Consider the following 24540-nt stretch of genomic DNA (forward strand, 5'->3'; position numbering starts at 1 on the left):
ATGGTATAAAAAAAAAAGAAAGAGTTAAACTTGAAGGAGTGCGCCTCCAATTTTACGCGTGAGAGTCATTTTATCAGTCACAGGTTCTGGAGGAGCTTTGCTAAGCCTGAAAAAAATGACTCCAGGTGTAATTTCCAGTTGGGCTTAAAGCCACCACTCATTTTTAACAGAACGCCTGCATCACAAGACAGGGGGCAAGGCAAAGGAGCACTTTGTTTAGTCAATCAATAGCAAATGAGTCCACAGTCACTTCATTTTATATAACTGTAGTAGAATTTAAGCAAAACTGACAAGGTACAAATTTAGTAAACTATACTTTTGTAAACTATTTATCAAGTTGGTCCAACAACACAAGCAATAGTAAAACGAACCTTTTCACTCTTCTTGAGTTAAGAGCTAAATAGCAGAATGTTTATAAAGACAATCACAATTGCAGGGCTAAAAATCAGGATAGTTTGACTTCTGCTCCACGGACCATTCTGTTTTCATTTAGTCGTGTCTAGGATTTTATTTAGGGGAACACATGTATATTTATGCTTTTAAATGTCCCTCCAACTTGCTGCGTCATCTGAAAAACTTGATATCATCATCATCTAGACATCATAACGGAGAATGGTTTTCATCATCTGGAGGAGTAGGTGAAGCAACACAACCTCCGTGATTTGAGCAAAAAGCAACATGAACTAAAAAACTAAAAATTTGACACCGCAAACAACATTCAAAACAAGTTGAAAGATCAGTGAAGTCGCCCTTTAAGATGGTAACTGTAACTATACCGGCGCAGTATTAGCATGTTAACTATGTCAAAGTGAAGACATCACCGTAACACAGTGACATGAATATTTAGCTTAAACTACAACTGTGCTTAATGACGAACTCTCAGAGATGCCAGCAGGGGGTTAAACACATTGTCTAACATAATGGCAGTGAAAGCCGTTAAACTGACGTATCACAAGCACACAGGCCTGCTATACACAAGTCAGATATGTTTCCAAAGCTTTTGGTGAAATGAACTTTGCAAACTCACTGATGGAAGAACATATGGTATGATGTTTATTATAAATGTCACATTCTTGAGCCAAGGTTCCCCCATGTTTAGACATGAATAATAACATTCGTGCTTAACAGAAATCTTAAGATGTCAACGTCCAAAGATACGATCAGGTGGCGCTGTAGGAAATGTAGGATCCATGGACTCTGAAGCTTGATCCAGCGTATTAAAATCTAGATGGACTCTTAGCGTACGGAGTGAAATAGTGAAAATTGTGAAGCATTTCTTTCAAAAACAAAGCTAACTCAGGATTCAGTGGTGCCATTATAAGTAGCTGACGGATAAAATCAACAGCTCTTAGCAGATAAAAGTGAGAGCGAACACATTTGTGGTGACGTATTTATGTTTGGGATGTTATGGGCTAGGTGTAAAAACGGGAACAGAAACAGGAAATTCATTTCACAGGAATGCATCAAGTAAAGAGAAAACATGATTGGAATCAAAAGGAAAATTAAAACATAAGTATTCTGTATGTGGTTATAAAGGCACTATCACTTCTACCTCTTTCCCCCGGAATTAACCCTGTGCCCAGGCCGAAGCTCTGGTGAAACCCTGTACTCTTCGTGTTCAAATACTACTACCTTTCTTATTATAGCACAAATGCACATCACTCTTTCAGTGATTAAATACTAGTATGATGTGTTAAAACAAAAACACAGTCTCAGTTGGTTTACAAAAGAAAATTACTAATCATGCACCAAAGTACGCAATGGTGCAGCTGATTTTCTGTGGCTACCATTTGGTCCAAAACACATTTACTGCATGTCAGTACAAAGGGTAAAAATTTAGCCCGCCACCCAGTTAGCTTCATTTCCTGTCATTTGTAAACAAGTACTGGCGCACCATAAATTAATGGATACATTCATTATCCATAATTTTATTTCCATGTCAGGTAACATTATTAGCTGCACCATCGATAAAATTGTTTTCCTTGCAGAAATGCCACTGTCTCATTTCAACAGGCCTTTCTGTACTGTTCCACAGCAAAAGTTTGAATCCCAGGAAAAGCTAAAGTACAGGAACAGTAAGTCCAGCATTCAACAAATTCCCTCAGTGTATACGACTTCTAATAGTTTTTGTGCATGAACTGTTAGTTCACTTTGGGGTAGATCTTTTCATAGAAGAAGCCCTGAGCCAGGACATAAAGTTCTCCGTCCTTTTCCCTGACAGCATGGGCACGAACAAACTGAAACTGTTCGAGGGCAAACTCGTAAAACTCGTTTTCCATTTTCCAGATGTCTGACTGCTGCAGCTTGGCGATTGTCTCTTTGGTTGGGGGTTTCTTCTCAGTGGTCTTGCGCAGGTGGGACTTCTTTCCTGGAATTACACAAATCTGTTAAGTGATGTTGAGCGTCAGTCTGGAACACAGATTTAAAACCGATCGACAGGAGAGTTACGTGGTTCGTTTTGGTACCTGTCCTGATGAGCTCTGTAGCTCCCTTGAAGAAGCGTGGGAGTGCTGCCTCCAGGATCCGGACGAAGTCCTCTAGCTCCTCAGTTACTCCAACTAACAAATATTCATTTACAAGGTTGTACTTGGCTTGTTCCAAGGCCCATCTACTGCCTGCATTCCTGCACACAAAACAGTAAGTAAGAAGACAATCAGAGTTTCATATTAGAATCTCGTGTTACAATATGTATCACGCTATGTGATTCAATGTGCTGTATTGTTATATATTGCAATACTGTTTCTCTATGTATATCTGAGGTAAATGTCCGTTTACAAATTTTCAGTACACTAGTGAGATAGCAGTTTCCTTAAAGTATCCCACAAATAGAAACTTTAAAACAAAATTGAACTAAAAGCAACTATACTGTGTGAAATGTGTCTCAATCGGTTTTGACAGTTCTGCACTATAGCGGTTGTAGCTAACATGAAAGTTAGCATGTCTTCCCTGATTATTTTGCGAACGTGTGCTCAAAATTATGCCAGATCCAATCAGACCACGTGCTCCACTGTTTTTCTGTATATCTTGGGAGTTGTTCAAATCCACTTTATTTATAAATAAATTAATCTCAAGACACTTTACACACAGTACTCACAAAAAGTTAGAGATATTCAACTTCCAGGTAAAACTTTAAAAAGTAAAAGAAATTGCAAAAAGTGGTATTATATTATGGATGTAGGGCATTTAAGTAGAAAACAAAAAGTCTTATGATGTCAAAATGTGAACATCACCGTACAGACAGAGATGAGTGTGAAGGAGGAGTTTGTACTCTGTACGAAGGTGAATAGGGAGCCAGTGGAGTGTGTGGAGGATGGCGGTGATGTGCTCATATTTCCTAATTTTTCAACAGGATTTTGTAAGTATAAGAGATTTTGAAGGGTCCTGCAAGGCATCCCGATGAGGAGCGCGTTACAGTAGACCTGCCTGCAGGATCACCTTGTTAGAGAACAGCATGTTGTGCAATAAGTACTGAAACATTGAACAGTTGGAAATGTTCATTCAAAAATAAGTTCACCTGTAAAGCTTATAGTGCATTGTGAAATTTTTACTGAAAGTCGAACATCCCTAACTTTTTGTGAGTAGTGTAATAAAGACTATACAGATTAACAGCGAAAACCCAACAAATTACCTTTTGAGAACAAACGTATGTACAGAGTAGCAGACTGCAGCTCGATGGCACAATATCGCACATGCTATGTACCATCTAGGCAAGACATATTAGTGAATACTTTTGGGACTGTATACTGCTTTTGAAGAAGCAGGTGTAACCCACTTACCAGCACTCTGAATGATGGCCACAGAAGAAAGGTACCTGCAGCCAGAGCTTCTCAGGGGCACAGTCAGATCCCCCTGAAGAGACACACTCATCAAAGGTCTGAAAGAAACACACACACTTACACTGATAAATAAATGTGCAGATCACCAAAAGACCCAGGGGTCTATCAATTAGTTATTGAGTAAGACTGATAAGCTCTGACGAAACACCTTTTTGTCCCCTTGTTTCCTTCGTCGAAGGCCAGGTCTGTAGTCATCTCCAAAGCGTAGAAAGTAGTAGTATGACACCAGGCGCTCTATGGGGTCTCGCACCACATTGATGTACAACGGCTTACTATTCACACTATATCTGAACAAAGAGTCAGCGTGTTTTAAACTTGCACTACACCGACACTCGATGAAGAATCCAATAGACCTCAGACTATGGACAGATTGGCTTTAAAATAGAATCTGCTTTTCCATCAGTGAAAAAGCAGCGGCATCAGAAAGGACTGTGCCTGAAAGTTAACACAATCCCTCTCTGTGAAAAATCATTAGGATAATTACCTGCGATCACTGAAATGATAGTGTCAGGGGAGATAAGGACAACAATGCTATTAATCAACAGTAGATCACACAGTAGCAATCAATACATGGCCTCCATTTATCTGCTTTGCTAACTGTTTGTAACTAATCTGGATATTACTGGTATTAAAAGGAGATAAATGGCCTTACTTTGAGAAGTCCAGATAGGCCACATGGCCGTGGTAGAAGCCAGGCTTCATCTCTCTCCATGAGGTGACATTCCTGACAAAGCGCACCTGTAGACGAAGATTAAGAAAACTGATTACAGACCAGCAGGTAAACTCTAGTAGATGAAAAGACACTTGGACAAAAGATGGAAAAAAAAAAAAATGATGCCATTTCTTTTTATAAGAAAGGACTATTTTCATGCATATTAAAAGGATGTAGTTGTCCTGCACAGATTTGACAATAAACGTTTATGGGAGGGGAAACAAAACACACACACACACACACACACACACATTTATGACATAAAGTCAAAAAGGCCAAAGGTAGACAATACTTAAAATTCCTAAATGAATAAAAAGGGTGTGGGGTGTTTTGTTTTAGAAGAAGTGATGAAAAAATAAGGTGAAAGGTGCAAGAAAAGAAATGACTGTGGTTTGCTTTGATTTGACCAGCAATAAAAGGGCATCACATTTGCAGCAGGTCATAGGAGTAAAAGGGGCAAAGGGAATAATTTTGACGGTAGGACTCATTAAAAGTTGTATTCTGCGTTGACTTTGGAGGAAGAACTTTCTGACAAGGTGACTACAGCCTAGTTCACAATAGAGAGTGATGCACAGCGTATGAACATCTAGTGAATGCCAGAAAATATTATCATTGTCGCATACTGCTAGTATATAGCATATGATATTGTGTTTTTACGTTAGCATTTCACATTAAATGTGCTGCAACACAATCGGTAGACAGTAAACACAATTTAAATTTAATATACTATTGTTGAAAAGAGAAGAAAAAGGAAATTCCACAATGACAACTTTAAAAAGTTTACCTAAGTACAAAAAAGATAAACTGATAAACTTCTGTCTAAGAGGTCCAGACTATATGTTATGGTCATTTATGGAGGGTGCATGTAGTCCTGCTGAACTGTATGAAATATTGTTAAGAGACTAACCAAAGTCACGATAGAAGAGAAGCCATGTTAGTAAAATATATGCAGTAAGAGAAAAGTATGGATTAGTGCAGTAGATGACCAGCTTCAATCAACATGGAGAATGACAGTCTCTTCATTATGACCGGTAGAATATGTGAACCAGGTTAAGTGACACATCTTTTAGAAAATGTAATGCTAGACTTAATGTGATGCCTGTTCTTAACGTGGCCTAAATGGTTCAAATACTTCATCGCTGCCTTTTATGGTAGATTAGCAAGTCTGAAACCAATGGACTATATAGTCTTTGTGGCAACTGTGGTGTAGTGTTGAATCTGGTCCTTGGCAACTTTTAGCAAATCTGAAAAAGAATCCGAATATCAAATTTGAAAATGTAGATCTATAAATAGTTGTGCTCTGAACCACACACCTGCATAGTTTGAGACAGTAAAAATATGAAAGGCAAACATATTCATTAGTTGTGGCTAAGCTGCATGCTATTACCAGAAAGCAAACATTCCTTTTATAAAGTTAACTGGGCTGAACCTTTGCTCACGTCATCTGCAGTATAGTGTTTGTAAATCTGTCATAAGAAGGCAGACAGGATTACATTGGAACTAGCTGCCAAACATAACACTATACGTCCTAGGCTGCACCGACAAGAAATCTTCACTAAAGGTATGGAAAGGTAACAATAGCATCTCCACCACTCAAGCCTGCACTGATTAACAGCAGCATAACAGCTCAGGCTCACAGGCCTCCTGTGGTAATGTGGGATCAAACCCTATCAGCAGCAATTACTGTCTCACCACACAAAAGAGCTGAAAATGAAGTGCACACACTGCAAGAGGGTATTTATTGAAAAAAGGCATTTTGATCATACATATAGACAATCTTTGCCTAGTGGAAGCAGTGGGAAACCTGTTTCTCCCCCAAGGTGCAGAAAGAGAGACACATTAATAACAGTATGTTTCATGTGTCTTGGTTTCTGAAATTTGAATCTGAAGGAACAAGTTTTACCTTCAGTGGTACTGCAAATCTTCCAAGAAACATGTTGAATGCGTTTCCTTCCTTTTAGTAGCATTAAATGGGGGCGATGGCTAATTCGGTACAGCAGTTGTCCAACAACCACAGGGTCAAGTGATTTGAACCAGACCTCCTCGTGGCAACATGTTAACGTGTCTTTGAGCAGGACACTAAACCCTAAAACACTAAAGTTGCCTTTGATGCATGCTCCTTATTTGTAAGTTGCATTGGAAAGAAGTCTGCTAAATGACTAAATGTAATCTACATTTTACATTTAGAACTTTATTAATTCAGAAACTGAATTTATATTATTTTCAGGTGTGATGATCAAAGGGTACACACGCCTGTCTAAAACTGGCCGTCTGTAATTTCAGCAAAAGGACTCCTCCATCTTTTTGTCTTTGTTGTAATAGGTAGTCTCATTAGTGCTGTGAGAAATGTTTTATTTAGCAGCTGTGGCACATATGGCCTGGTTTTCCTTCCTTCATTCCTTCCTGGCCCCTACAACCAAATAAATACATCAGCGGAAGACTGTAGCTGCTCGAACATTAAGGCTAAACAATCCTTTTTCTGCGATGCGACACAACGCTTCCTCATGCCCTGTACAGCTCCAGTATTGCAGTTTGGTTTAAGTGTGTAAGGACATGCTATTCTGCTTGCTCAGTCTGTCCATCAAAGCCTTTAATTGAGCCTTGGTCACTGTGTTGAGAGGCCCAATGTCTTTCCTCAAAATGAATCTCCTAAGTAGATTCACTGTGGAATTTCGATTTGCATGCAGTGATAGTTCAGAATGCTTCAGTGCTGCCCATGAACATGGTGATTTAACGGAGCCCCTACTGGCAAGAATTCTGTTGGTTTAGTTGGATTTTGACGTCCCTTTTATCTTGCCTGAGCATTTAGTACAAATTGTCTGTTGCATTTAAATACACAAAGTGCCATGTTTTTACCTGGTCTTGTAAAGACATAACAGGGTTGTTTTTGGTTGTGTTGATGTGCAGGACGTGGAAGCGATTCTTCCCACACAGGTCGTAGGCAATGTTGGTGAATGACGTGCTGGCAGTCTTGGGCACTCTGTTGTAGATGATGACCACGTCATCTTCCTCTGCAAGTGATGATGATGTCTCTCGCCCAGCACTTTTGCTATGACGCTGCTCTACTTCAGCCACCTCGTGTCTTGCTATTGTACGTTCTGAATGGATGATAATAATGATTAGACACACATACCTCGTGAGACCCAGCAAGTTTTGATTGTTTTTTTTGTTGTTGTTTGTGGCAAGCATCTCTACACTGAATCAATATAAATGTAATTTCTGTGACTGAGGATAGGCTGTGTTTGTTTGCTGCCGGGATTTCAATGAGCCCAAAGTTAGTTGATGCTTATTGTTTTTCTCATTTGGCAGTGCACACAGCAGATGTGAGGACACCAATACCACAATTAAAAAAAAACAAAACAGAAAAGTACACCCATTGTGTAAATAAATAAGCAGTTTTAAAATGAAGGTGAGCGAGACTTGTTAGTGTGCCTTATGGAGAAAAAAAAAAAAAAGTCCATCAAAACACAATATCCCTGAAACAAGTAATTTGGCTTTTGATGGTAACATTGACAGGAGGCATAATTAAGTGTTTCTCCCACTTCTTTTCTCCACTGAAATGTTAATTAAAGCCTATTACAGGAATTGCCTTGTACACATCACTTAGAGCGGCTGTGTGTTGCTCTGTGGAATGTAACCATCCTCCTGCCCAGTCAGCCCCTCAGTTTCTAACACCACGGCAGAGCGAAAGCTCAAAAGGTATGACAACCATTTGTTTGCTGCACTGCATCAGAATGCAGATAAAAGGTCTCTTAGCTTCGTCTGCCATTTCCATTTTCTGAAATATACCACACAGTAAATGTGCAGGCGGCTAGTTGGTAATATTACAGATGGAACTGAAACACATAAGTAATACATTCTTTAATAGCATAGCAGTGTGTAATTCAGTGATGCAAGCACTGATACATCTGAGTTAAGCTTCAAAATATACACTAGAAGATGGCGACTGTTACAATACTTTTCATGCAGCAGATGTTTACTTCAAACAAGCAAACAACCAGAATTAGCTGATTTGTGTTGGCTGTTTTCAGGATATTAGTTCATTCTAGACTAGACCTTCATTCTAGTGTATTAGTATAGTTGGCAGTCAGTGTGATACCTGACATCCAAGCCTGTAGGCTGCACATGAGATAAATCAAGAAGCCTGATTTACTGGGCATAAATGTGTCCTGATTGATTTCATTCTGTCTGAGCATGAAAGAATGGCGACCTTGACCAAAAGCCTAAAAACGTAGACTTTACCAGCCTTCACATGTGTGTTACAGTACACAGTATAAACCTTTACTGCTTCAGCTTCAGGAAATTGGGGAGAATTTTAAGACTGCTAAGGAAGATGTAGGGACAAAAACCTATTCCATCATATAACTGTGAGGCTACATGTTGCCATTTACATTTTCTTCAGGAATATAAAGAATGAAACTGCACTTCCCAGTAATAATCTGGCGTCAGATTACAAAGTTACCCCCCTTGTTTTAGTCTTACCGAGTTTGGCTCTTGACTCGTCCAATTTCTGGATCTGGTTCTCTATAAAGAGCATCGCCACTCCAAATGCCAAAACAGCCAAAAGCTGGATCTTGGGCGACATCATGATCCTAAAAACACCCATCGAACAAGCAGATGATTCATGCCGCGGACATAAATCAACAGTGCAGGGTCTCTAGTCCACTGTTAATGGAAAAACCTAGCCAAAGGGGTACCAGCCTGTCTGCCTGCCAAAAAATGTATTAATTCACTTTAAGTAAATCAGTGTGATTTTGGCCAATGTTAGCTGTTTAGCGCCATCGGAGCTGCCTATTTAACGGCGGTGCAACAGGACTACGTTAGCCAACATAGCATTAGCCGAACACTATCTGGCTGCTAAGTAATTATCAAACCACGTAACGGTAAGTGTAGCATCATCTTTAGACCTCGAGACGATGCGCACTCGGCATTTTTAATGCGGGTTTGTTTTCCTTTAACATTGTCGTCAGGATAAGGACACAACGGAGCCCCATCTAAACTCGACTAGAAACTACAAAAAAAATAATAAATAAATCGTCAATAGCGAGGTCACGCTACAGTTATGTGCCTGACTGTGTGCCGAAGTTCTCTCCCGTCTCATCCTTCTTCTTCTTCTTCTTCTTCTTCTTCTTCTTCAATTTTACACGCTTCTCTTTCTTCTTCGTGTTTACTACATAAACGCCAAGCCATAGAAAAGTTACCCCCTCGCCACCTACTGCACTGGAGTGCCGGTCGTTATACAAAATTGCGGATTAATGCACACGAGAAAAACTTCGATCATGAACTAAAACATAAAAAAGAAACAATTAATCATTCCCAAAATTGTTCCAGCCTTGGCTCAACTTTAATCATTTTAATTTCTCTTGATCTATCACCTGCTCTCAGCAGTCTCCTAAGCTCCATTGGTTCCCTGCCTCATTAATCTTATCTTATATCTCTGTATGTGTTAAAATGCAGAGCATGTTCTCAGTCTTCCACTACTTTACATTGCAGACACAGGGTTGAAAGTCTCCTTCCAATCAAACACAGAAAGACATGAAATGTTGGTAGGCCCACATGTGATTCATCTTCAAATCTGTCTGGTCACAACTTTGTACACGATAAATAAACGTAACTGTGGTTCTTTGAATTCCAGACTATACAAGTGTCAAAGCCTTTGACCTCTGTCACCCCAGTCACACATTTAAAGTATTTTAATGATAATTGATTGTAATGGTTAATCTACTCTATCCTTGAAAAGTGAAAGCCTTATATTAGAATGGTAATCGGCAACATTTTAAAGAAAAACTTAATCATAATGTTGGAGGAACTTACAGTTATTTACATTACTCTGATTCACTAACCACACCGTGACATGTTTCATTATAAAATGGAGCAGCTGATTAAACCTCTAATGTCAAATAAATACATGACCAATAACAGGAACAGAAAAAGACATTTTTAAACAAGCTTGGTTCCTCATACACTGTAAGCTGGGAAGTAGGTTGAGAAAATGAGTGAATTGGGGATGTATCAGGAAACTATGAGTTCTCTAACTGCTTATTTGTATTGTATCTCAGGTCCTGACTGCTGCTGCCTTCTAAAAGACAACCACAATAACAAGAGATAAGAAGAGTACCGTGTGCAACTGTGAGCTATTTATGTGCTGGATGAGGAAATAAAAAAGGAATTATTACCACGGTACTTTACAAATGTTATCTGACTGACGTCCAAGTGATGGAAACTTACATAGGTGATGTTGGTCCCAGATGGTGACTGGTTGTAACTGAAGGACCAAATATTTGTACGCAACATATTGTACTTTTACTGTAAACGAGGACTCAATCTGTGATAACTTAAAAAAAAAATCCTATTTAATCATATCACACATTGGACTGCAATCATAGCTTCCCTGTAGCCCAGTTTTAAACAATACAATACAATAGCCTCTTGAATATGTACTTGAAAATTTGAATCTTACTGCACTATGCTGAGAGGTTACTAATATTTTTTCAGTTTTTATTATATTTGCATCTTTCGTCTCTCTGCTTCTTGCAGAAAAGGAGTTTTTCAGGGTTTGAAGTTACGGTCTACTTGTCCCTCAGGACTCGTTAAGGTGACATTTGTTTATCAGAAGCAGAGAGATGCAGTATTGCAATAAAAGGAAGGATATGAGAAGTTCTATACCATTCACATACATAGGGTCTCCAATGTAGAACCACTGAGCAACTTACAAATCATCATTACTGAGAGTATCATCAGAGAGACAATAAGACCAAATCTACATGTAGTTTTTATTCTCCTGGCATCAGAGTTGTCGAGTACTTTAAGTATTTGCTGAGTTTCATTGCAAAAACAGTAACTTTAAACTTTCTAAAGTGAAAATCTTTGAGCCCAACACAAGGCCTTTTAGCACTGTTCTATTATAAATGATTAAACATGCAAAGCGTAGTAAGGAAAATATGGAATAATTTAATTCCCCATAAAATACACAGAACAACAAGTTTTAATTCACACGTTTGGAATGAAAGAATTCCATTTTCAAAAATGACGTGCAAACTTTCTGTCAACAAAAAAAAAAAAAAAAACCACTTTGACAACACTTCATCATTTGATACAATTTGAAGGTACATCCACACAGGTGATGCTTCTTTTGGCTGAGTTGTCTCCTCAGTGCCTAGTGGGTATGAACACACTTGTACTTGAATGATCATCCTCACTTTTTTGTAGTTCACTGTATAGCTACAGTTACTTAGTCTCTTCGGTACCTTAATACGTAGCTCCCAAAATATCTCTATAAAGTTTTAAATGCAAAAAACAGCACCAATTAAATCCACTGGTCTGGACATCTGAAGCCCTTTTAGTCAACAATTGAATATTTATTGTGTTTTTGATCAGCTCTCGGCAAAAGTGCAGAGTGCAGCCAAAATCTGTGATTAACAGTTTACCTAGAACGGAAATCTCATTTTATGTTTATTCACAATCATCAGATTATACACTCCCCTCCAAAAGTATTGGAACAGTGAGGCCAATTTCTTTATTTTTGGTGTAGACTGAAACATCTGGATCTGATAAACAACTTAGAAGATAGCACCTTTTGTTTGAACCCGCCCATTTTTTATGTGAGCAAAAGTATTAGAAAATGTGACTGACAGGTGTGTTTTGTTGCCCTTGTGTGTCTTATGACATTTCTTACTCAAACAATAAATAGCCCTGAATGTCTACACTTAATTTCAGATTTGGGTTTTGCCTGTTCAGATTGGATTTATAATATAGAGGTCTAACCAACATGAAAACCAGAGAGCTGTCAATGGGTGAAAATAAAGCAATTGTGAAGCTGAGAGAGAGGAAACAAACTACTGGTGTACTGAGATGAGATGAGCCTCAAAACCTCTGAGACATAGTTTAGGACTTTACCAAAGTGATGGAATGGCTGACATTTGGAGTAAGAAAGGATCTGCTCATGATCCCAAACATATAAGCTCATCTGTGAAACACAGTGGAGTTAATGTCAGGGCTTGCCTGGCTTCTTCTGGGACGGGCTCATTAATCTTAATTGATGATGTAACACATGATGATAGCAGCAAAATGAACTCTGAAGTCTTCGGAAACATTTTGTCTGCCAATTAATAGAAAGATGCAACCAAATTGATTGGGAGATCCTTCATTGTACTGCAAGATAATGAGTGGAACAAAAGTTTGGTGATGTGAGTCAATGGGTCACAGGCTTAATGCAGTTATTGCAAACAAATGGTTTGCAACTAAATATTAAGTCTTATTCACTTGAATCTATTTTAAGCATATACATTCAGTGCCATTTATTGTTTGAATAATCAATGTCATAGGACACACCAGGGAAACAAAACCCACCTGTCAGTCAATAAGTGGGTTCAAACAATCTTCTAAATTGTATATCAGATCCAGATGTAGATTCCTGGAAATAAAAGCAAAAATGTTGATCTCTTGTCTCTTATTCTTTTGATGTCAAATCCAAATGTTTTCAGTCTACAGCAAATATTAAGGAATTGGCCTCACAAAGAAAAGTACTATTTGGTAACTAACTATTCGATAATGTAGTTATTTCTCCTCCTGTGCTTCTCAAAGTGTATATTGAGATTAACTGAGGAGATTAATGTGGCTGGGCTTGGTGCAGCATGTCCTAGCCTCTAACCCCCACCCCCTTATTACTCCACTACCTCCAGGGTTTGTAATAGAGTTGTTGTATGAGCTGGAACCATTTCCCAATGATAACTATAATTGCAGTTCCACTTTTATTCTGCGTCACTACAGCTCATCTGCTGCTGTTGTTAAGACCTCACTGGATCGCTTTTGAAGATAGTGTAAGAGCTAAAGGACCCGGAAGCAACGAAAACTCCTTATCTGACATATCTCACATTCGTGATTCGTTTAAAACTGCTCACAGGACTTTGCAGCTTTGTATCAATTTAAGGATATTTGTGAGACTTCGATGCAAACCACACAAGTTTTCCAAATATTTGTATTTTTACCAAACCACTGGCAAAAGTCAAGAACTAAGTACCCGAGTCCTGCTCGACACAGCAATGCTGTGTGTCTTAACCAGAAGGTGGTGCCAGAGTTTTAAGGATGAAGCTGTGGTGTTTGAATCTACGTAGTCTGACTTCAGCAAAATAAACTGGAATTACAAGTCAGAGCCAAACTCCATCCATCGATCAACTGTAACTGCTAAGTGCTGGACAGGTTGCCAGTCTGTCTCAGGCCAGGACCAAACTCAGGGTTCCCCTATATTACAACCATAGATGTTGAGTTAAAAGAAGCTTCATATGTCCTATATGTACATACGACATTGCACATTAACCAATTTGTTAAGTAAAAATAAGTTAATACTTTAAATGCGTAAAGTAAGAGGCTCATAAACATAAGGGATGAAAAGTAATAACATTAACTATTTCATCATTAAAATTCCCAAAAAGACCAAAAGTAAGTCTAGCCCCATAACTGGGCAGGTAGTAATAATTATTTCAATTCCATATGATCTATGATGCATCACAAAATATCAAAAGGACATTTACAGAGTAAAGTCTGTTTAAATCCAGTCCACCTTCATTGTAACTCTCAGGCCATAATAGAGTTTTCATTGCAGTGTCCCACCAAATCTTAAAAAGGAGCAGGGACATTACTTTTATACATTTTTTAAAACTAATAATAACTCTGATGTGTGATTAAATGTTAGGCTGTAAATATCACATACATTGATTGTGTGTTTGTGATTGTTTATGCGATTTCATGCAAATCATCCAAATCATTTTCTGCCTCTTCCCTGGGAAAATAAGGTAGATCCTAGAGGAGTCACAGAAACTGTGTCGTCTTGCCATCAAAGACCGGTCCGGACCCAAAATGTCCAATGACAAACGAACAAGTCTTACATCAAAGATGCAGTGTCTGTCTGAGGGGAACCATCTCTTAATCAATTACCATGAAACAATGTGAACTGTTTGATTTATCATATGGAGCTGGAGGGCTACAGATAACAGCTAACTACCATGGATAAACTGATGACCACCACATTTTCTAACGATAACACTAATAGGATAAACAACAAAACAATCATCAACATGGCTGCTCGTTCCAGATGGTTTGATCATCACTGGTATGACAAGAAAAACACAAATTGAATTAATATTTGTCGCATGGACAGCGGACAGAAGTTGTCTTTTTGATGAATTTAAGACAACCATTGCCTTTTCATTATATTCTTACATATTCATAAAACACATGCTAATGCAAATCTAATAAAACATTTAAACTGACTAAAAATAAAACATGACATAACATTCATGCCAAAGCAGGGTTTACTTTGTTTTATTTACTGTATATATACATGTGCAGTAAAATACATGGAGAAATATGGTTGTATTCAATTAAGCTAATGTACACTGTTGTTTATTGTTTTTAGTCTATTGTTTTGTCATTTCGGGTACATTGGGTAATTTTGAAAAATACATAAATATATTATTACATTAATACTAAACAGCATTCATTTACCTGGTACGACGGGTACGATGGGTATCAGGCAAATAAATGTCAACGGTGCATTTGATGTTGGTTAAATTAGCAACAACATATACATTTCCATTTACAGTAGTTCATTCGTACAAACTATGCTAAGTTCCGGCTGTATGTTCTGTCACTATACGTCACATATGTCATGCTGGGAAATTTTGTGTTAGACAAAAAAGGCATCATTCTTGTTATTTTAGCACAAAAACACAACAAAAAGCACAGAAGCAAAATTGTTTGAAATTATTTCATGCTATCAAAAAATGTAATTCAAAAAACGAAATGTTTAGCAGTTCTCATATATCAGACAAACAAAACAAAACAAAAACTTTTTCCATGAAAGCAGGCAAACAAAAAAGATAATCAGATTATCACAGGGCTATTGCCTAATATAAAAAAGAAGAAACAATTCTACACATAGTCAAATTTCTGATTTGGCTGCCTTCCGTCTGCACTCTGAGCCTTGTAGGAATCATTGTAGACCGGCTGGGGTCTCACATCAGACTTGTAGATAGTGTGGTGAGATGCAGCTTTGTAGGCCATCGCATTGTACCTGAAGAATATCCGAAAATAATACATTTTAAATAGAAGACGGAAAAGAGCCTGAGAACTATTTGGCTCCTGGAATAAATTACTGTATGTCATTCAGACTGACGTTAGGACAAGTGTCTTCATATCTAGCTACAGTGTGTCCTTCACTTAGCAGAATATTAGTTAAAAAAAAGGAAGATGGAAGATATGGACATGCAGTTTTTTGTAAGCAGCTTTGTAAGCATTTGCTACTCTGCATTATATATGAAAACACAGACACACACACAAACACACACACACACACACACCCAAAGAGTTGCATTTACATTTTGCTGAGAATGCGCTCTTAGATTTTAAAGGAACTAAGATGTTTGCTGCCCTATGGTGTATGGCATAACAAAATATATCCAGAGGTGGATTGTATTGTTGTTCAGCTCTGTCAGGAGCCAACATTTCAGATGTTCAGTGGTTTTATTTCACAATAGTTAACATACAATATCTATAGTATTTTTGCATAGTACTTGCTTAGTAGACGTTTCAGTTGGACGTGCTCTATTTAGCAGCCTGCTTATCTCTGTTACTTTACAGTATAAGAGGAGAAAAGTTCCTCAAAGTTTCCATTTGCAATAAATCCCCTTAAAGGTCACAGGAAGCCAGACTGCTTTCTGCAGTGGTGGAACCTACCGTTCCTTTCCATCTGAAGCCATTCCACGGCAGGCCAGACACATCATGACACCTCCAATGACCAAGATGGCTCCTCCAATCCACCCCACAAAAAGAGCTGGGCCAAACGTGTACCTAATAACGCAATAAAAATGGTAAATCATCGAGGAATTGGTTTAGCAAAAAAGCAGGTTATTGATGGATCGTGTTTACCTTGGAGTCAGAGATCCTGTGAGCCCGCCTACGCCAGCTCCTCCATACATACTGTATCCACCGCTGGCATATGTTGTGAACTGAAAACTTTGCACGATCAGGTTAGCAAAGGCTGACACCCCAGCAATGCCACAGACACCTAAGTGTAACACAAAACAATAGAATTGGTGCACAATTCCTTAACTACCACAACTTCAATAGACACTACAAACAAAGCATCTCAGTACCTGCGAGAAGAAACATGATCCCGGCTGTCAGAGTCATTGTTGCCTTGATGTTGTCCTCCATGTTCCCCATTTTCAAGCACTTGAGTGCAAATATGGCGATCAGGCAACCGATAGCTCCGAGAACAATACCAACAATCATCAAGGCCCGGACGGCTTGGAGGAGGGCTGAAATTCAGAGTTGCACAATTCAGAACATGTGTCATCACATCATCTGTTTAAAAAAATGGACCTGTCGTCGAAGAGTAAGAGTAGAGTAAGTGTACGCACACAAGTGGAAGCACACTTACTCAAAAAGGGTTTTAAGCACATCTCTGGGGGAAATACTGCATTTATTTCAATTACTTTTAGGTCAAATGTTACATACAAAAAAGTGTTAAAATATTTAAACACCTCTGGCAGTACACTAGTAAATAGTTGCTTAGAAATCCTTTATAATATTAAACATTAAACATGTCCATCAATTAAAAGCAACAGAAGACAAACCAGCAACAACAGGCCTTAGTATTTTGCTTTATCAAGAACAGAAACCCTGGGGTTGGCGAAAGCAGGTCAAACATCATCAAATTATTATTAATATTAATCATCCGAGGTTTAAATTAGACTTGTTTCCAACTAAAGAATTTTAAAGCATTTTATAGAAAAGGCTGAATAAAGTGTAGATAGTCAAACGCTTACTGTACATACTGTACAAATACACTCAGATGTACAAATACATAAACAACAACGCTAAGGAAAAAGTAAACAACTGTAAGATGTTGCTAAATGGTCCTTGGATGAATCATAAATGAAGTATTGTATGTTGTTTGACAAATAATATTAGTTTTCCTGATACAGGTGAATATGCTTTTAAACAGGCTTAGAGAGTTCCACACCCATGACATTCACTTTCAATTAAAGTAAAAGAAAAGTGAGGAAGTTAGTAAGAAAAAAAAACAGTTGCATTTTTACACAGCAGTGACATAAAAGCTCAAAAACCAAGACACATTCTAAGACTACACACTAACCTAAATGCCGTCTTTCAATGTCTAGAGATATTGTATCTGTATTATTCTATCCTTTAAAACCTTATATGCAATTTGCTCTACACTACATTCAACGGTTAAGTACAGAGCGTGGAAATGTACTTTACATTGTGTGACACTCTGGTAAAGCTTGTGCTTGCTCAGCTAAGCTTTGGATGTTTCATCAAATTTCCATTTGATTCTGGAGAGACACCATGTTTTCTGCAGTCGACTGCATTTTTTATGTGAGGAGGAAATGGAGAAAATCTGCCCTAAAAACTCTAAATATTCTTAAATACCTTCCAAGGGGCCTTTGGAAAAATGTTCTCCTTAATCCAACAGATGGAGAATGGTTGATAAATGTCTTTTTTTATGTTAAGTGTAATTCTCTTACCTGGCAGCCCTAGTATGGTAAAATAAGGCCTGCACTGTGTTGCACCGTATGCTGTCCCTACACACGAGTTCCATAAGCCGGAATAGGTGTAAACATTGGTTATGACTGTAAGAGATCGGTCCTGTAAGCTCCACATGTCCATTGCGGTTGCTGCTGATATTAAAAATTGCCCCAACAGAGACAACATGAATCCTATTAACTGTATCATCGAGGCAGCCATGTTAGATGTCCCGCTCAAAGAAAGTTACCACCAATGTCACGAAATGGCCGTCTGGGTGCTCCCTCTTATCAATATGTATGTTTCAACAAGGAACGGGTCTTATCAGATGTTTACTTAAAATTTTCATGAGTCTTTGTCCCAGTTTCGGGGGAAACAGTTTCCGCCCCTTGGTGGGAGAAGGTGTGGTCTAACCTTTTATCATTATTGGAAAACACAGACTTGAAATGGTTTGCAGGAGCCAAATAGTTCTCAGGCTCTTTTCCGTCTTCAGATTAAAATATATTTTAAGGTGACGGACCAAAATCCCAGCTTAACTAATTAGAAACTGTTAACAGGATAGGAACCTTTAAAGCTACACTGACTTGTGCTGATTGTGTAATTACCTTCATTTTTGCCTTATAAGTCTATGAAGTCATCTCATCCAATTCATTCTGTGTTGCCGACGACAGCTAAAAACATACCTGGCAGTCCCAGAATGGTGAAGTAAGGTCGGCACTCTGTAAAGCCAGAGCTTTGGCGGACACACGAATTCCACAGGCCAGAGTACGAGTACACGGCCGTCACGGGGTTGTCGAAGAGGTCTTCTGTGGCCCACTGGTCCATCCCCGTCGAAGCAATTATTCCCGCCACCCCTATCAAACTCAGGATGAAGCCCATCACCTGACAGAGTGTGGCTGCCATGGTGCTGTCTTTGATCGGCTGGTGGAAACAACTCAAAAACTCGAAATTTCTAAAGTGAACGCTCCTCAGTGCTGTGTTGTGCTGTGTGTCTGAAAATGGTACCTGCAGGTGTGAGGTGACAAAGGACTTTATTAATGACCTTGTGTGTTTGCACACACTCTAGTCATGTAGGCTACAGAAGACTTTGGGTGGAGCATGTGGGTATCAGTCAAATATGACTAATGCAGCTCACTAATTGTGGTTGGTGCAGGCGGAACATGATGTGGTACTGTGACTGATCATGTTCTAGAATCACGTTAGTTTCATTTGTGCAAATTGTGTTTGTCACAAACATGAGATAAGAGATAATTCAGTCTGTCACCAACATCAAACATTGGCCAAACCCAGAAAGTTTTACAGTATCATAACATACAAAAATCCTACAGAATCTTATAGTGTATAGTGTAGTATGTGTACTATGTAGTATGTGTACAGCTTAAAGAATTACAGAGTATTTCACATGAACCTTTGAACAGATCCTCTCTAATTAACGAATCAAGCTTTACACAACAACATTGGAATTAGGTATTTATAGCTTATAACTTTCTGCTGTACAGTGCCCTGCAATTTTCCACATTTTGTTACGTTACAACCACAAATGTAAAGGTATATTATTGGGATTTTATGTGATAGACCAGCACAAAGTGGTACATAGTTGTGAAGTGAAAGGAAAATGATAAATGGTTTTCAAAATCTTTTACAAAACAAATACCTGGAAAGTGTGGCGTGCATTTGTATTCAGCGCCGTCTGAGTCAAGACTTGGTAAAACCACCTTTTGCTGCAATTACGACTGCAAGTCTTTTGGGGTTGTGTCTCTACCAGCTTTGCACATATAGAGAATTAAATGTGCGTCTTTGAACAGCGATTTTCAAGTCTTGTCACAGAGTCTCAATTGGGTTTAGGTCCGGACTTTGACTGGGTCATTCTAACACATGAACATGCTTTGATCTAAACCCATCCGTTGTAGCTCTGGCTGTATGTTTAGGGTCGTTGTCCTGCTGGAAGGTGAACCTCTGTCCCAGTCTCAAGTCTTTTGCAGGCTCCAACAGGTTTTCTTCAAAAAGTGCCCTGTATTTGGCTCCATCCATCTTCCCATCAACTTTGACCAGCTTCCCTTTCCTTTGTGAAGAAAAGCACGTGTTATCAGGGGTATGTGCAATTTCAGGTTTCAGCTACAGATAACATTTTGCGTTTAGGCCAAAACGTTAAATTTTGGTCTCATCTGACTCATCACACCTTCTTCCAGTTTGCTGTGTCCCCCACATGGCTTGTGGGGACTTCTTATGGCTTTCATTCAACAGTGGCTGCTTCTTGCCACTATTTGTGGAATAGTTGTCCTGTGGACAGATTCTCCACCTGAAGTGCGGATCTCTTCAGCTCCTCCAGAGTAACCATGGGCCTCTTGGCTGCTTCATTAATTAATGCTCTTCTTGCTCGGCCTTTCAGTTTAGGTGGACGGCCATGTCTTGGTTGGACTTCTGAAGGCAATTGGTTCCACTGGATTTTGGTTAGTGGTATCAGAGTAAAGGGGGCTGATTACAAATGCACACCACACTTTTCACATATTTATTTGTAAAAAATTTAGAAAATAAATCGTTTTCGGCCAAATGTTTAGTTATAAGTCAAATCCTCAAAGCCTTTGACTAAAATGTGGCCCTGCAACCACTTTAGTTAAAGGTTTATTTGATTTAGTAGTTCATCAGTAATTTTTTGTTTCATTTTATCCTGTATTTGTAATAGTTCTATATTTATATAATATCGATGTCAAGGCATGTTGAAGCAACAGCTGTCGCCAGCTTTTTTAGGCTCTAACGTTTCTATGGTTACAGGTGTTCTCAATTTTTGTTTTTAGAAACCTTTAAATCCACTGTAGCGTCCTCACTACTGGAAACTCGCGTACAGAGACTTATTATAAAAGAATGGCTCACATATTTTACCTTTACACAAACAGGAGACTGTGTAATTACGCTTCTTTTGTGCTGTGTGTCTCCTAGTTTAGACACAGGGCATCGGGGTTGCACAAGGTGAACTGTGAATTTAAAAAACACAGTGGGAATTACTTCGACTGCAGGTGGGCTTGTGTTAGTTTATGGGTTACTCAGTCATTTGGGCCGAGATATTTATCCTGCACTATGCTGTCATAAATGAGGAGACAAAACTATCTCAGATGCAACAACAAAAAGAAGAAGTTTGTTTTTAGAAGAAAACAAACTTCATTGTATTAATAAAGAATGTGTTTGTTCACTGTAAGAGATGCCACCTACAAGACTGTTATGCACTACTGCTTGTAATGCCAGATACTACTATATAAATACTAATAAGCATTTTTGGGGAGAGGGCATCCACTCCATGCACCATAACAAACACTGAGTATGCCACACGTCCGTTGTATGGTAAATATTGATCAAATATGTATCAGACATATATAACAGCTGTATCTAAACCTTGTTCCAACAGTACAAGGTAAGAGGAGGTTTGGCCTCTATAAAACATGTTCTCCCACTGTCTGCAGGTTACTGCGGTTTGTCAAAAGTGTAACATTAGACGTATATTATTAGATATATTATTTTCCACACAAATATTCTATACAGAAACAACCTTCCTGAAAGAAAGCTATAAACGTGCTTGTAACCAAAAAAGGGTTTTGTTTTCATCAGCGTAACTAAAAAAATGTATCTTAAACTTTCGAAACGTCATTTAAAAATTAAAAACGGAATATTGTTATAGCCAGACTTCTAAACGATACTAAAAGACGTTGTTGCTGGGGTGGGTGCTCAGTATCACTGTGGCAAAAGTAAACACTGATATGATTGTAGTGAACTGAAACCAATTTGACTGAGGCCGATATGTGCAGGAGAATATGTGAGACACAAGGACTGAATCAAAACTGGGTTGGGGCTTTGCTCACTATGTAAAAACTTTGGTAATGGTCAGTGTGTTAGCTTTTACCTTATTTTAAAGACACTGAATAGTACCTTTGCTTCACTTGTGAAATTTTCCTTATTTCGTGAAGTTGGAATTTGTTTCTGACCTGCGCTAAAAGAAACATTGTCAGTCGAAAATGTGTCATTTTCATTTAACATTTGAAACACTTCGTTTCAAACTACGATTTATTAACTGATATGACACAGACTAATCTTGGGTAAACTTACAAACTATAATCAATTCAATTCAACTTTATTTATATAGCGCCTATTCACAACAAAATCAACTCAAGGCACTTTACAGAATAAAGTCAAGACTGTAAAGATGTACAGTGAGAAACCAACAATTCCCCCTTGAACAAGCCCTAGGCAACAGTGGAGAGGAAAAACTCCCTTTAACGGACAAAACCTCCAGCAGAACCAGGCTCAGGGTGGGCGGCCATCTGCCTTGACCGGTTGGGGGGAGCAACAACAAAAATCGGGCAGGTTGGTAGGACCAGTAGCTGCATGCTGGAAAACACACCGGTTTAAATCCGAGGACACCTGCAGAAAGGGACGGAGAGAGGGAGACAGAGAAGGAGAAAGACAACACAGAGTTAATGTCATACAGTGGTGATATTTGTGGGGTGAGAGGAGCGGTTAGAGGGACAAGAGGAGGAAAGGAGCTCAGAATCAGAATCTTAGCTTTCACCATTAATGTAATAATAAAATAATCAATCATGCTGCTTTGAAAAAAATCCACACGAGCCAAAGGTTAAATATGTTTAAAGGCAAACTTGTCCTTTCAGGTTACTGTGCAATAAATCACAGATGAAAGCAACTCAAATGACCCACGCACTCACCCAGGCCACCGCATTTGATCACCATTACAAATAACAGTAACCTGCTACCTGCTACACTAATGATTTTTGCTGTGGAAAGCCGTTTGTCTCGAGCAGGCTGAGCCTTAAGCAAACAATTGTTCAAGAATCTCTGAAAACCTGTTGACATAGTGTGAGCGGCCCATAGAAATGTCCAACAAAGCAGAAGCTACTTCACACAAACGTATTTGCCAAGTAGATGCAAGACTTCTCCGTTTGTTCTGCCTGAAATAAGAACTCTTTCTTAAATATTTTATTCTTTATTCTGGAGAGCAAAAAAAACTAAACTTTTCAGGCTCATTTTTGGGGAAATCCATAGAAAACATGGCCTGTGAATGTGCATTGTTATTATGTGAAGGTTAGAGTTAAGTTTGCATCCTATGGCATAAAGGGAAAAGATGCAATATTAACCCTTAACCTAAAATAATATTAATCCAGTACAAAATTATTTAAATTGAAGAGATCTTTTAGATGGATGGAGTTTACGTTGGCTTCCTTCAATGTCTTTTATGTCCGTTTTTATTGGTTATGAAAAGTCTCGCATTGCAAGTCATAACCCAAATAACAAAAAAACAAGCATTTAGCTGCTGAAGGCTTCACTGTGTTCATTAGCTAATTTTGGGTATGATGTTGGTGCTGGGCAGGAAAAATATGGGTGGGTTTATCACAGCTTTCTGAGGTGCTAACATGCTAACACAGAATTAATAATTATTTATGGATTTCTCACTAATAAGAACCACATGTGCAGTATTATTTACCTTATTTTTTTGACAAGATTAAGAGTTATGTTAGCATTTCTGTGAGCCTAGATCAAATTGATATGAATCTTCACAGTAGGGGTCCCACTGGCCCCCTGTTGATCTGTCCCCGCCATCTAAAAGTATTGATTAGAGCAGTTTTATAGCAACTTCATTTGGCGTGGCATAATCTGCTGTCATTTTCTTGCCACTTTTTTTTTTTTTTAAGTCAGAGAAAAATCTGATTAGAAAAAGTTTGGCTGACAGACCTTGAAAGAAAATTTCCACACCAGCTTCTATTTTGAACTTCAGTCAAGAGCTCCATTACCACTCGGGCTACAATAAGAAAACACTAGAAAGAGATGTGGGGAAATGATGAAAGGCTGTCTTGGAAAATTGTAGAAAAATGGCCCATTTACTTTCTTCCACCTTTTGGGAGCCTAAATGGATTTTCATTCAGTAATCAGTGCACTGTTGCCTGCCACACACTAGAGGGCAGAAGGAGTGCAGAGAAAACGGGCCGCTGTCGCAGCAGGGAGCAAACTTGCTGGGAGTGTGATAAGGACGCCTTTCACGTAACACGGCCTGGAGTGAATGTGCTGTTTCTCCGAGGGCATCGGGAACTTCTACAGAATATGAGCAGGTCAGGATGGGGACAATCGGGATTTCAGTGCATATTTCCTTCTGTGAACAAGGGTGCATACTCTGGAAATCAGTGTGAAAACAGTGTTACAGCATTTGGTGGAGTTTAAAAAAGAAAAAAGAAAAAGTGGTTTGGTGTGAGCCACAAGGTAGACTGACTGATCCCGTTGTTGCAAATGAGTTCCCGCTCTCACCTACTTCAAACCTCACAACAATGAATTCTACCTGGGCTGCCAGGGAGACAAACACATCCCCCACCAATGTGTTACATTTGAAGAATGAGAGAAAACTTCAAAAATCCCTGAGCAATTAACCAATCACAGCCCAACAGGACAGTGTGA

General features: G+C 38.7%; 2 protein-coding genes across 3 annotated transcripts; both read right to left on the reverse strand.

Annotated features, from left to right (window-relative positions):
- Window positions 1–1032: 1032 nt before the first annotated feature.
- Window positions 1033–9674, reverse strand: hs2st1b (heparan sulfate 2-O-sulfotransferase 1b). The gene is made up of 7 exons (XM_067514092.1): window positions 9031–9674; window positions 7405–7646; window positions 4489–4574; window positions 3985–4123; window positions 3777–3874; window positions 2466–2623; window positions 1033–2368 (listed from the first exon to the last, which is right to left on the reverse strand). The coding sequence occupies exons 1-7, from the start codon at window positions 9152–9154 to the stop codon at window positions 2142–2144; spliced, it is 1074 nt and encodes a 357-aa protein (XP_067370193.1). The 5' UTR covers window positions 9155–9674; the 3' UTR covers window positions 1033–2141.
- A 5178-nt stretch (window positions 9675–14852) lies between these two features.
- Window positions 14853–19146, reverse strand: LOC137132221 (claudin-18-like). Of its 2 annotated transcripts, none has more exons than XM_067514468.1 (5): window positions 18777–19146; window positions 16701–16865; window positions 16474–16612; window positions 16282–16395; window positions 14853–15619 (listed from the first exon to the last, which is right to left on the reverse strand). In XM_067514468.1, exons 1-5 carry the CDS (start codon window positions 18994–18996, stop codon window positions 15478–15480), a joined length of 780 nt encoding a protein of 259 aa, XP_067370569.1. In that variant the 5' UTR covers window positions 18997–19146; the 3' UTR covers window positions 14853–15477. The 2 variants fall into 2 exon arrangements, with proteins under 2 accessions (XP_067370569.1, XP_067370570.1); XM_067514469.1 differs by lacking the exon at window positions 18777–19146 and adding an exon at window positions 18096–18622.
- Between the last annotated feature and the right edge of the window lie 5394 nt (window positions 19147–24540).

This window comes from Channa argus, chromosome 8 (genome assembly GCF_033026475.1).
Source record: "Channa argus isolate prfri chromosome 8, Channa argus male v1.0, whole genome shotgun sequence".
In the NCBI taxonomy this organism is placed as follows: domain Eukaryota; kingdom Metazoa; phylum Chordata; class Actinopteri; order Anabantiformes; family Channidae; genus Channa; species Channa argus.

What these genes read in the sequence shown, in the direction of transcription:
- hs2st1b (XM_067514092.1), bottom strand. Translation starts at nt 9,154, where the DNA reads ATGGGTGTTTTTAGGATCATGATGTCGCCCAAGATCCAGCTTTTGGCT. An exon ending in CGAGTCAAGAGCCAAACTCG is followed by an intron (nt 7,647 to 9,030) that starts GTAAGACTAAAA and finishes TCATCCATTCAG; the next exon opens with AACGTACAATAGCAAGACAC. An exon ending in TACAGAGCTCATCAGGACAG is followed by an intron (nt 2,369 to 2,465) that starts GTACCAAAACGA and finishes GTGTAATTCCAG; the next exon opens with GAAAGAAGTCCCACCTGCGC.
- LOC137132221 (XM_067514468.1), bottom strand. Translation starts at nt 18,996, where the DNA reads ATGGCAGCCACACTCTGTCAGGTGATGGGCTTCATCCTGAGTTTGATA. An exon ending in GATCATGTTTCTTCTCGCAG is followed by an intron (nt 16,613 to 16,700) that starts GTACTGAGATGC and finishes TGTTACACTTAG; the next exon opens with GTGTCTGTGGCATTGCTGGG. An exon ending in GCTTCAGATGGAAAGGAACG is followed by an intron (nt 15,620 to 16,281) that starts GTAGGTTCCACC and finishes GATATTCTTCAG; the next exon opens with GTACAATGCGATGGCCTACA.